At 43.0% G+C, this 13,645-nt stretch overlaps 2 protein-coding genes across 2 annotated transcripts; both read right to left on the bottom strand.

Annotated features, from left to right (window-relative positions):
- On the bottom strand, positions 1 to 4,435 carry sdcbp (syndecan binding protein (syntenin)). Its single transcript, XM_084145580.1, has 9 exons — positions 4,213 to 4,435; positions 3,280 to 3,338; positions 3,087 to 3,186; positions 2,765 to 2,874; positions 2,326 to 2,487; positions 1,966 to 2,141; positions 1,608 to 1,779; positions 1,294 to 1,385; positions 1 to 961 (listed from the first exon to the last, which is right to left on the bottom strand). Exons 1-9 carry the CDS (start codon positions 4,292 to 4,294, stop codon positions 907 to 909), a joined length of 1,008 nt encoding a protein of 335 aa, XP_084001706.1. The 5' UTR covers positions 4,295 to 4,435; the 3' UTR covers positions 1 to 906.
- Positions 4,436 to 9,253: 4,818 nt separating this feature from the next.
- Positions 9,254 to 11,957, bottom strand: LOC311150325 (protein FAM110B-like; the record flags this gene model as incomplete). Its single annotated transcript, XM_084187729.1, has 1 exon — positions 9,254 to 11,957. One exon carries the CDS (start codon positions 11,955 to 11,957, stop codon positions 10,881 to 10,883), a length of 1,077 nt encoding a protein of 358 aa, XP_084043855.1. The 3' UTR covers positions 9,254 to 10,880.
- Between the last annotated feature and the right edge of the window lie 1,688 nt (positions 11,958 to 13,645).

Here is a 13,645-nt window from a genome sequence, read left to right as displayed (position 1 = left end):
GAAAGTTTGTATGGCTTTATTTAAGTAACACTGAGTAGCTGTCATAGTAAACTTGATTATGTATTATTTTGTTTGTGCGAAAATGACATGTTGATGACCATAGATCATGCAGGGCATTGTAACCAACCAATATATGCAGGAATGGATTGAGAAAAATTACATCATACAGTTGAGATTAAACTAAATTTAATTTATAGTATCTACATCTTATTGTGGGCTGGTTTAGAATATTATAACGTTAGGATACCCTCAGACACCAAAGCATTTTCACTTTGTCTCAGGTAAATAGTTTTTTCTTAAAGCTTACAACATGTACTAGAAGGCATACATGTGAAACATTTCAAATGTGTACCATAGAAGAGGGGGAAAAAAGACAATCCAAGTAACACAAAGTACAGAAGAAGACAGATTGTGTCACATGACTACAAAGTCATAAAAGAGGAAAGTAATCTCCACTGACAAAAAGGACGGAATTATATTTGTTAAATGATGAGCTCAATGCATCATTCAAACCAAAGACTGTGGCTACAATGGAGCTTCCATTAGGCAAGATGGGGTCTCTCGCTCAGGACCCTATAAAATCAAACCTGTTCATCCGAATTTGTGGGTTAATTCAAAACCATAATTCCTCTAGCGCTGCAGGAATAGACGTCTGAATTCATATGGACTGTTACTGTTTATATTACAGCTTGAAACAAACATACTGTACAGAGATGATTTTACACACAGAAACATGGTTATGGGTTTTGATTGAAGTAAGGGCATAAAGATGAATATGTGACTGGTCTGTTTCACGAACGCAGGATGCAGCGTTGAGACGTGGGGTTACTCAGCAGAATCATAATTTCTCATCAATTCATATGTTATTGGTACGCCTCTGAATTTCCTATCACATGACTGCTGGCCTCACACCTCCGGGATAGAGTGGTCCATTAGGCTCTTCACAATGCTGGAAGACATCCTATAGACAAGTAGAGAGAAATAGATGGACAGTATATCAATGATTGTTCCTCCCAGACTATCCTGTGGGCATGAGTGTCCTACTAGCCTCGAGAAGCCAATCTAGGTTTCTCCAGAATGAAAATGAGAAAACGGTGTCAAGATCTGGGATCGCGAGACTAGTGTCCTCCAAAGACAGCCTTATATTAGCATATTCCCATAGGCATTTTCACTCCTTATGTGGTGTCACAGTATTACTGTTGAAAACCAATCAATATTCTGTCAAATTTAGATTTCTGGGGCGGTTTTTGTGTCTGTTTCATCCCTGAACACCACTTGATACATCGTACTCACTTTTTTGTCATGTGCTCAAAGATGATGGTGGGTGTGACAGTGACAGTGATCACTCCACCAGCGGAGTTCAGGATGTCTGTAATCTGTGGATCCTGAACCCAGGAACAAAAACAGAGGGGAAAAGTAAGCAATTGTTGGCACAAAGAACAGAACAGCAAATTGACAAAAATACACATTTTCTGATGAATACACTGCAAAATTTTCAAATAAAAAAATGTCACCTACAATGTGAAAACATTGGTTGTTTTTAGTGCAGTAGACCTTGCTATTTGGCTTCCTACCACAGATGCAACCAATCAGGACAGCTTGTTTACCTTAAGTCCAATTACATTCTGCCCATTGACTTCACAAATGTGGTGATCAGTCAGGAGGCCGTTGCGGGCAGCAGAACTGTCCTTCACGATAAAAGTGATCTTCCCCTTCTTAAAGATGAAACCCAGTTGGCCGTTGATGTCTTTGTGCAGGGTGATGGTGCGCTCAAATGGTCTGTCAGAGGAAATGTACAGTTGCGCACACTATAATACACACCATAGTACTATAATGATATCTGTTGCAGCTAGAGTAATGTTTTGGCACACAGTGTCCTCATCCAGAAGCATGATGGACCAAGTCAATAATTCAGTGGTGTAACTGGATCCTCAGTTGAATTATGAATGGCTGGTGGGAGCTCACCTGTCCCGTACCACAAAGGCTATCCGCTCTGCGCTGGCGTTCTTCAGCACCTTGTGGGCCTTGTCCGTGCTCCACCCAGCGCAGTTCTCCCCGTTTATCTGCAGCACCTGATCTCCAAAGCGCATGCCACCCAATGCCGCGGCAGTGTTCGCCTGTACCAGCTGAACAAACACACCCTGCCAAGCAACACTGATTCTCAACAACAGAATTGTATCCAAGGGAGACATTTAGAGAACAAAAGTGGCGCTATAGTCAGGCTTGCTAAAGGGAAAACCTAAGGTAGCCTGCTATTTTGTTCATATTTCCAACTGGATCGTTTTATATTAATTGACATGTCATTGAATAGTGCCAGTGTCTTACATTGTCCACAGATTTGAGGCGCAGTCCGATCTTGCCGTCGCTGTCCTTGCAGAGGATGACCTCCCTGATGCCTTGCCTGATCTCAGCCCTGCGGATGCCACAGTCATTCCCTGTGATCGGAGCGCTCATGTAGCTCAGAGCGGAAGTCCTGGGAGCCACTGCCTGCAGAAACCACACAGAGCCAACATGTTACTCTCAAAGAGCCACAGAGGCGAGAACATTCATCAGTATCCCATGGACTAGATACAAATGTACGTCTACTATATGGTTAATTTTGTCAGTTTTAGATTCAACAGAGACATGATAGTAAAGTAATAGCAAACAGGGTTGGTGTCAATTATATTTTATTTTAGGGCTGTGGACTGAAAGTTCAACAAAATCCCCCCTGACAATAACTGCCACCATTTTATATCAAATTATAGACCCAGAGAGTGATTACCCCAGAGTAGTATTCTGCTGGTACCACGGACAGCGCTTGGCGAAGTGCATCCTCACTGAGGTTCAGCCCCATGAACTCTGAGAGCTCAGGGTACAGTTTGGGGTAGAGTCCTGCAAGACAACCAACAGATACAGTGAAATTAGAGAAACAAAGGCAAGCTACGATCAATCATTATTTCCCATTTGCTCTAAGAGTGGATACAATTCTACCATCATTTGTGAGACATGATATCAAAAGGTTAGTAGAATCAGAAAATGAAGACATGACAACATATCCAGACTGCATTATTGATAATGGAAGACTTTTGGGAGGAATTGGTTACCCGTTTCTTCCTCCACAGGATTTGGATTGGGGGCATCCTGTACAGCAGCAGGTAGAGCAGGTGTCTTGGTTGGACTGGCGGAGTAAGTACTACTTCGAGCCTGGTAAAATAATGAGGCCAATTAGTTATACATGTATTCAATAACAATGCATTAGGTGTTTTTGAAGTGTTGAAACAAATGTAGGACTCTTACCTGTATAAATTGATCCACCTTCATGTCCTCCAATGACGGATACAGCGACATGGTGGTTTCTAAAGAGAAAAGTTACAAAAGATTGATTGCAAAGACTCTTATAGCTATTCTAATAGGTTTCCCTTATTCATCGGTGTAATTACAGGCTTTCAGCATCTGTGTAGGCCTAACTCTTAATGTCTAATACATCAACAACTACCTCATTTATGTCTGAAAAATGTTCATCAAAGGTCGTCTTGGTCTAGCTGGCAGTCCTACCAAATATTGGCTAAATTGGCCTATAGGATGCACGGATAGGCCTACACCCAATATTGTTATTTCATTATTCCAGGGCTGCACCAAATCGATTACCTGAAAACAAGCTCCTGTCTATTTGAAGTGGATGTTTATCAAACTGCACATAATGAGTTAGGCTCTCATTCACCGTAAGGGATTTATTCATGAGACATCGAAACATAAGACTAGTATAAAAATCCATCGAAAACCGCATTATGACGCGAACCCCATTGAGATGCTTCAGCTATTTTTATACAAGGGAGCATTAGACGCAGTGAACCTAAACCAGAGGGACGATTCAATATGCCAACTCATCAGATATGACCTAAGAATATAATAGGCTACTCATATTTGATACCAATAAAAGCTTGAACTAAACCCTATAGCCAAAATGTAAGAGAAGGAAACGGGAGGCAGATATATAACGCAATAGTATGCTAACAATAGGCTACCACCCTAATATGCCCGACAAAAAATAACTCATGTCGGTTATTTAGCGTTTTTCTTTCTCTAAAGCATCAGTTTAAAGACTATATTGTACGCTTCATTGTGGCTATTTGCAATATCGATGGGGATGTGTGTGGCTTAATTGAGAAATTGCCTACATTGTTATGTTTGAGAAAATAAAAAAGATATGAGGAAAACACCAAAACTCACCTGGCAAGCGCGAGGAAGTCCGAGAGAATAGCCTACTTAAATGTGTTTTTATAATGCGATATATTGACTGTCCGTTATACATGCACGGTCACAAATTGTCTTCTCTACTGTGCTGTTTGTTCCATTGAGTTGTAGTGTAACCGTTTCTGATATCCGGACGTTTGTCGTTGTGACAGCTAGGCGGCTATGCGAATCTTGCGCGACCTTGTCCAGCTCGTTCATTATAGGACAAGGCAACGTAACAGTCAGATCAGGTACCTAGAACGGCCGCTGTAAAGCCTAAAAGCACAAAAACAATACAACCATAAGGCTTTTTACTGTCTTAGATAACTACATAAGTAAACATAGTGGAAAATAAGAACATATATTTTCATTAAATTAATATATCTAAGAGGTTTTAGTAAAACATTTATTTTTCAGTATTTTATTAGTTTTCTGTCCTTCATCTAACTGCTTTGTCCTTCATCTAACTGCTAATTGATTGGATTGGCTTATAACAATACTGAACAATTATGTGTAGTAGCCTAGCAGAGATTAATCTTTAGTCAACTGAGAAAGCAGTTTGTGTCATAGAAATAGCCTATTAGCCTAATCTCTATGGTTTGTGTTTTGGAGAAAGAAATTGAAGAGAACCCATTATTTTATAGATTTATTTCTGAGAATATTTGGTGTAGGGGCATACATGTGAGGATGAAATGCTAGTTTACAGAGGGAGTAGACCAGCACTGACAGGACAGGACCAGAACTCTGGAGTATCATGATATCATCATTCTGGTTCTGGAGCGTCATAATGCCATTGTCATGACAACATACCCAACAATCTAGATGTTGCAAAAATGAATTTCACTTCTGAGTGACTTTTGCTGAACACTTGGAGCAGAGCACAATGCAAACCTATCAGCCTGAATGACACCCATAAGTCTGAATACTTAAACTCATCAGGTGGAAATCAATAGATTTAGTTTATTTTTTCCATCAATTTTTTCCCCACAGACCTGAAAAAACAGAAAGAGGATAACGGACAATGTTCTTGTGCTGTGAGTTTCCCTAATCAATCATCTGTAATTAAGTAGCCTATTTGGTGGGTATTTTGGTGGGCTATTACAATCTAGCTGTAATACAACTTCCCCTCTGTTGAATTAGTGATTCAATCTGACTTTGCCATGTTAATTTTACCTGGCTAGACTAGACTAGACTAGACTACACTGGACTGGACTAGACTGAACTAGACCAGTAGACTGGACTAGACTGAATAGAATAGATCCTCAGATAGAGTGAGAGGGCTGGAGGAGAGAACTGGAGAGGGAGACAGAGAGAGTTAAAGAGAGTGCAAATGCACAGATGAAGGAAGAAACTTTGAAGGCTCTCTATGGACTGCTGTACAAGATCCAGAAAGAGGGAGAGAACATATAAATAAAGGAGGTGTTGGAGAAGGGATTGAAGAGTGCAAAGGAGGAAATGAAGAAGAGGAAGGAGGAGGTAGAGAGGAAGGAGAAGGAGATGAGAGAGAGAAGGACAAACAGACAGTGATGAAGGAGGACAATAAAGTGGAGAAGAAGAGCAGAAGATGAAGGAGAGAGAGAAAGAGGTAGAGAGGATGAAGGAGAGAGAAAGAGGTAGAGAGGATGAAGGAGAGCGAGAAAGAGGTAGAGAGGATGAAGTAGAGAGAAAGAGGTAGAGAGGATGAAGGAGAGAGAGAAAGAGGTAGAGAGGATGAAGGAGAGAAAAAGAGGTAGAGAGGATGAAGAAGAGAGAAAGAGGTAGAGAGGATGAAAGAGAGAGAGAAAGAGGTAGAGAGGATGAAGGAGAGAGAGAAAGAGGTAGAGAGGATGAAGGAGAGAGAGAAAGAAGTAGAGAGGATGAAAGAGGGAGAAAGAGGTAGAGAGGATGAAAGAGAGAGAGAAAGAGGTAGAGAGGATGAAAGAGAGAGAAAGAGGTAGAGAGGATGAAAGAGGGAGAAAGAGGTAGAGAGGATGAAAGAGAGAGAGAAAGAGGTAGAGAGGATGAAGGAGAGAGAGAAAGAGGTAGAGAGGATGAAAGACAGAGAGAAAGAGGTAGAGAGGATGATGAGAGAGAAAGAGGTAGAGAGGATGAAGGGAGGAGAGAACGAGGTAGAGAGGATGAAGGAGAGAGAGAAAGAGGTAGAGAGGATGAAGGAGAGAGAGAAAGAGGTAGAGAGAATGAAAGAGAGAGAGAAAGAGGTAGAGAGGATGAAGGAGAGAGAGAAAGAGGTATAGAGGATGAAGGAGAGCAAGAGAGGTAGAGAGGATGAAGGAGAGAGAGAGTGATAGAGAGGATGAAGGAGGGAGAGAAAGAGGTAGAGAGGATGAACGAGAGAGCGAGAGGTAGAGAAGATGAAGGAGAGAGAGAAAGGTAGAGAGGATGAAAGAGAGAGAGAAAGAGGTAGAGAGGATGAAAGAGAGAGAGAAATGGGTAGAGAGGATGAAGGAGAGCAAGAGAGGTAGAGAGGATGAAGGAGAGAGAGAGTGATAGAGCGGATTAAGGGGTGAGAGAAAGATGTAGAGAGGATGAAGGAGAGAGAGAAAGAGGTAGAGAGGATGAAAGAGAGAGAGAAAGAGGTAGAGAGGATGAAGGAGAGAGAGAACGAGGTAGAGAGGATGAAGGAGAGAGAGAAAGAGGTAGAGAGGATGAAGGAGAGAGAAAGGGGTAGAGAGGATGAAAGAGGGAGAAAGAGGTAGAGAGGATGAAAGAGAGAGAGAAAGAGGTAGAGAGGATGAAGGAGAGAGAGAAAGAGGTAGAGAGGATGAAGGAGAGAGAGAATGAGGTAGAGAGGATGAAGGAGAGAGAGAAAGAGGTAGAGAGGATGAAGGAGAGAGAGAACGAGGTAGAGAGGATGAAGGAGAGAGAGAAAGAGGTAGAGAGGACGAAGAAGAGAGAAAGGGGTAGAGAGGATGAAAGAGGGAGAAAGAGGTAGAGAGGATGAAAGAGAGAGAGAAAGAGGTAGAGAGGATGAAAGAGAGAGAAAGAGGTAGAGAGGATGAAAGAGGGAGAAAGAGGTAGAGAGGATGAAAGAGGTAGAGAGGATGAAGGAGAGAGAGAAAGAGGTAGAGAGGATGAAAGACAGAGAGAAAGAGGTAGAGAGGATGATGAGAGAGAAAGAGGTAGAGAGGATGAGGGGGAGAGAACGAGGTAGAGAGGATGAAGGAGAGAGAGAAAGAGGTAGAGAGGATGAAAGAGAGAGAGAAATGGGTAGAGCGGATGAAGGAGAGAGAGAAAGAGGTAGAGAGGATGAAGGAGAGAGAAAGAGGTAGAGAGGATGAAGGAGAGAGAGAAAGAGGTAGAGAGGATGAAGGAGAGAGAGAAAGAGGTAGACAGGATGAAGGAGAGCAAGAGAGGTAGAGAGGATGAATGAGAGAGAGAAAGAAGTAGAGAGGATGAATGAGAGAGAGAGAAAGAGGTAGAGAGGATGAAGGAGAGAGAAAAAGAGGTAGAGAGGATGAAGGAAGAGAGAAAGAGGTAGAGGATGAAATGGAGAGAGAAAGAGGTAGAGAATGAAAGATAGAGAGAGAGGTAGAGAGGATGAAGGAGAGAGAGAAAGAGGTAGTGAGGATGAATGAGAGAGAGAAAGAGGTAGAGAGGATGAATGAGAGAGAGAGAAAGAGGTAGAGAGGATGAAGGAGAGAGAAAAAGAGGTAGAGAGGATGAAGGAAGAGAGAAAGAGGTAGAGGATGAAGGAGAGAGAGAAAGAGGTAGAGAGGATGAATGAGAGAGAGAAAGAGGTAGAGAGGATGAAGGAGAGAGAGAAAGAGGTAGAGAGGATGAAGGAGAGAGAGAAAGAGGTAGAGAGGATGAAAGAGAGAGAGAAAGAGGTAGAGAGGATGAAGGAGAGAGAGAAAGAGGTAGAGAGGATGAAGGAGAGAGAGAAAGAGGTAGAGAGGATGAAGGAGAGAGAGAAAGAGTTAGAGAGGGTGAAAGAGAGAGAGAAAGAGGTAGAAAGAGGAAATGGAAAAGAAAAAGGCGAGAGAGAGAGAGAGAGAGTACATGGAGAAGAGGGTCAAGAAGGAAATGGAGCGGGTGAGAGAGGAGGTGCAGGGAGAAAAGGAGAGTGAGCGAGACTATGGAAGGAGAGAAAAAGAAAGACAAGGAAGCATACATAGACACATTGATGGAGCTGGAGAACAAAATATATATACTGGAGAATGTAAGACAGAACCTGGGAGACATGAGACAGTGTGTTGAGAGGGCGAGAGATGCTCAAAGACAGAGCAGAGAAAGAGAGAGCAGGACTATGAGATGAAAATTAGCGAGTTGCAGGATGAGAAGAGGGAATTGATCCACAGACTTATCAAGTAAATTAGACCGGGGATGGAAAATACAGGTACAGAAACTTTACATAACGAGATAGTTCACTCAAATGACCTTCTGTATGTACTCAGTTTTGTATACTGCACATAGCCAGAGCTATAGGAATATAATAAAAACACTATACATGTGCCTCTATTGCCACAGACACTATTCACTAACATTAGGTTATATACATAACCAGAGACACAATCATTTGAGATTGAATGGATCCCAGGTAGCATACTCTTGTTTGGATGCATAAACCACCTCAAAGCAATGATGAGGTAATGACACAAACTCTTTCTTTCATGGTCAGATTCCCAGACAGGACAGCTACAGTAATTACATCCCTGACCTCATCAAAAAGGAGTAGGATGGAGGGAGGTACACACACACACACATTTTTTCTCAAATTATAAATAAAGGCATGCAAAGGCAATGTGGTTATTTATAGAACCACATGAAATGACAATTAAACAGCCGGAAATCTTACCTGGCCTTGGTCTTTAACACATGCAAGAGCATGATTTATTTGATTACTGGTAAGTGCCAATATGTTGGAATGGTGACTGACTAGAAAGGCAAACTCCTTGTTTATTGGCTGTTGGTTTTATGAGAAGGGTTTCGCAACACATGTGCCATGTGGTTTTGCCATTTGTGTGAAAACAAGAACTTACTAAACGTTTTGCAGGATAATTCAAATGTAAAGAAATATAAAAGACAAGGCCTAAGCAGTTAATAAGCTATTTAATACAGTAACAAGCATAATTGAGCCTTTCATAGATATGGTAGCAGTTGAAGTGCTATGCATGTCCTTATACAGTATACATTACACAATACAAAAAGATCTTGGGCCACTGGTACGTTGCATTGCTGATGCATTGACACGTAGAACAAGCCAATAGTCCCCAAACGCAACTATCCTGTCCTAATTCGCCATTGAGCACAACAGTGACCACATGGAGGGAACTACAGAACCAGTACAAAACCACATAGAAGTTGATAACATGCTTTGCCAGCTAAAGAGTTTCTATTCACACAGTGCTTGCACACAGACACACTTTTGGGTACTGATAAAAGCACACTGGAGCTAAGCATTAACACTGATGTGCAAATAGCAGAACATAATGCGCTCAGCCTCAGGAATGACTTAAGTAACAGTCCATGTACTCAGACAATGTTGACTGTGCCAATGCTGCTTAACTCTTTTTTTTTTTTTTTTAGATAGTAAGGTACTATAGCAGCCATCTTAAAAGCATGGTTAAAAGCACGGTTCTGTCTGACAACTGCAGGTTCGGGGAGGCATGCAGGCTGACAGGACAATGTTTTCAGGACCACAAATATCTATTGTAGACCAAATAATGGATAATGAATTACATCCCCTGTATCTACATGAAGCATCTACAACCTTACTGTAAGCACTAGGTAAACATGATGAAACAGCAGCATATAAGGTTACTGTATGAGAACTTCACAGTTTGACACAGCAGCATCCTATAGTGCATCTTATCCTTAAAGGACAAGACAGACCACCACGAATGTTGGCCGTGTGCAGTAGATCACCTGCTGGGTGTCAACGAACGGTGTCGATTCAACATGTAGAATCTTAGGGAAATGAACAGAAAATGACTGCCAATGTTCTGTGGTCAGAGGCGATAGGACGGCCACCAGCGTGTAGGTCTGTCTTGTACTTTAGTTGGAACTTTGGTTAGCAGTCCTTAGGTCCAATTTAGGTCCAATTTAAATTGTGGGAAGGTTATGTAATTGGAAACATTTTTATTTGAATGCCTGCTTTTAAACTTCTTATAAACACTAATCCATATAACTGTGTTTACCTTTATACAGTATAAGGCCTGTTGTTGATGATTTACATATGCATACAGGGTCTTTAATACATACTTTACACATATACATGTTTTACTATACATATGCATGTAGTCCAACAAGTGTTTTATGTTGTTTTTTTCAAGCATTTGTAATTATGAGTTTGGTTTATGTATTTCTTTATCATGTAGATATTTCATAGTGTCTCTGGATGTCTTCATGAGTGACATTAGTGCTATGACATTTGACATGATAATGAATAAAAATAATTCAATTGTATTAACGTACTGTTAATAAATTAACATATGCATAATACATGATTATTTACAGTTTACTATTGGTTAACAAATGGTTCAGAAATAACAATAATTATATTATACTTTGACATAAATGCACTGTAAGATGCTATGTTGAATACATCACAAAGCGTTTAACAACTACCTATGTAGTAGTTATATTTATTAAGTGCTTATGGATGGGTTATGAATGCCTTATGTAGCTAGTTCCGCTAATCATGACCTAATAAAGCTTGAGTCATCTCAAACATGGGAGACTTTCTGAGACTCTCGTGCATGTTTGATGCTATACAGCCATTTGATAACGCGAGCATTGCGCTCGACAGCAGATATTCCGTAGGGGACACGCTCAGCCGAGTCCGCGTCGTCTGTCAGGTTGTCGTTGCTATGCAGTGAGCGCTCGCAGTCGGAGCTGATCATGCTGGCGCTGCGGAAGTTGAGGGAGAGGAGGTCGGAGTTGGCGCGGGCAAAGCTCTCCACCACACCGAGGCCCTCCAGCTCCCCAGGGTCCAGCCCACAGTAGTTAAAGAAGCGCTCCACGTCAGCACCTGCCCGGGCATAGCGCTCGCTCAGGTCAGATTTGGACCGGTTCAGGGATGGTCTCCGGGGGACAGAGGCATGGGGCTTGGGTGGCGGGGGCGGGCCGGAGCCACCGCTAATGCCAGGCTTCACACGGAGGGGCAAGCGCAAGTCTGAGGAGCTGAGCGAGAGGTGCAGCAGGCCCTCGACAGGCCGCTCCTGCAGGAGGCTGGCGCTCAGGTTGAGGTTGGCACCCTGCGTGGGGAACACCCGCAGCGACTCAGCAAAGGAGCGGCGGTGAAGCTCGCTGGACCGGGAGCGCTGTGGGGCCCAGCTCCTCGCCCCGTTCCCCTGGCCCGCCATGCAGCTCTCTGAACTGTTGAGAAGATTCCGCAGGATCTCTAAATTGAGGTTGGCACGCTTGGCTTGGCCCACCTCGGATTTACCGTTGTTTTTGTTGGAGGCTTTGAGGGCAGGGCTGCTGCCAGCTCTCTTGGGACCATAAGCAAGGCCACCAGGGGGTCCAGGAGGGCTGGGCAGGAGAAGAGCAGCCGTGACAGGCTCCTGTTTGGCATTAATCACCTCTTGGCTCTTCACGTACTTGGCCTTGTCCGCCTCCAGCCTCTCCACGGCGCTCATACGATGGGGTTGGTGCTGCTCTGCAGCCTGCCGGCGGAAGTATTCAGGCCCCTTGTTGAGGATCCGCAACGGCACCGCGCCAGGTTGAGCCGGGCCGGCTGTGGCAGCAGGTAGGGTGGCATCCTTGCCCACGCCTTCTGACTGAAGCATCTCTGTGGGCATGTCAGAGATTTTCTCCCCCGCCACAGTCGTGCTGGATTTGGTGGTACTACGCACCACTCACAACACTGCCTCAGAATAACAGACATCCAGCTGGAGGAAGGCCCTGCTGCTGCTGCTGCTGCTGCTGCTGCAACCTGCCTCTGGCCAGTATCGATAACCCAGCCTCATTGCACCTCCCAGCAGGTAGCACCGGCCCTGTTTTGCTTCCCGTCTATATACCAGTATCTATCTATCTCTCTTTTGTGCTAAATCTATGACTCTCCCTGTCTCTATCCCACTCTCTCTCTACATCCTGGAATATCTCTCTCTATTTCTCTGGCTGTGCGCAGTCTCGGTCAGAGTCTCTGAGCAGACGTGGGTAATGGAGCCTGTGGCGTTTGTCTTCTTCTCCCAATCCAGTGGATTCTTCCAATGCAGAGATGGATGCAGCTTTCTCCCCCAGTCCTTTGTGCTGCTCAGCCTAGGCAGCGACCTGAAATACAGCACAGCCTTCACAGCCAATCGAGTCACAGGAGAGTTGACATCACTGTTCTAGCAACAACAGGAAGAGAGGGCAAGAGAGGCTTGTGGTTGGCTGTTAAAGCAAACACTATGATCCGATTGGTTGATCAGGCACCAAGGGGAGGGCTGGGTAAAGGAGCATGTGGGAAAATATTACACTGTGGAGCACTACTGATTCTTCTGAGAGGTGAATAGGATTTTCCAGAGTGGAATAAAATATGTTTCACATGGAAATCTACTCAATGTGAAACATGTAATTCCACTATGGTGATGATACTGTCCACATTTACTTTACTTTACTACTTTAAAATGCATAATTGACATTATTTCAATTTAAACAGTCATGGTCCCCCTGCTTTGATAGGTGGGGGCAATGTCCTGGTGGGTTCATTAGCATATTTGGGAAGGTGGTCAAATATATTTGTATTTGTGTCAACCTTCAGTTGAAGTGTTGTAGCATTTTAAGTGTTTGATGGTTATGTGGTTGCAAGTTGAGCGCCTCCTGTTGACAACAAGCAACATTACTTGCTAATTGGCAGCCTATCAGAATATTGCAGGTGTGGCTTATTGGAGGCGTGGCTTTTGGCCATCTCTTTTTGGTTTACCACAAGTGGGAATGGCTTCCCAGTTAATATGGTCAGTTGTATTCTGTTCATTTACAAAATGCTTGTACTCTGTCAGTTCTCCAATCTAAAATAGTGTAAAACCAATTAGCTTTACACTACTTCATTAATAGCTAGTCTCCCTGCCACATATCATATGTGCAGTTAGTTGACAGTAAATAATTTAAAATGTAACATTAACTTTCTGTAAACCAGCAGCCATTAAAATACTGGAGAATGCACACTACTCTCTTAACAGTGCAGCTCGTGAGTGTCATAAGTTCTTACAAAGATTTCAGAACTGACAGTGTCAAAAGGTGTTTAATAACCTTTATCAACATAACGATTAACCACTTAAACTGATACAACATTTCTAATGAAGGTTGCCACAAATACAACATATTTTACACCATGCCCCCAAATATGCTAATGTCTCCGAGCCAGCACATTGCCCCACCTACAGAATTGAATGTTCATTTATCTACCATAAACTGCCTCCAATGTTGTTTTAGAGAATTTGGCAGTATGTCCAACTGGCCTCACAACTGCAGACAATGCGTAACCACGCCAGCCCAAGACCTCCAC

The sequence above is a fragment of the Coregonus lavaretus genome, assembly GCF_964263955.1.
Source record: "Coregonus lavaretus genome assembly, chromosome: 2".
In the NCBI taxonomy this organism is placed as follows: domain Eukaryota; kingdom Metazoa; phylum Chordata; class Actinopteri; order Salmoniformes; family Salmonidae; genus Coregonus; species Coregonus lavaretus.
This window is presented reverse-complemented; position numbering and strand designations above follow the sequence as displayed.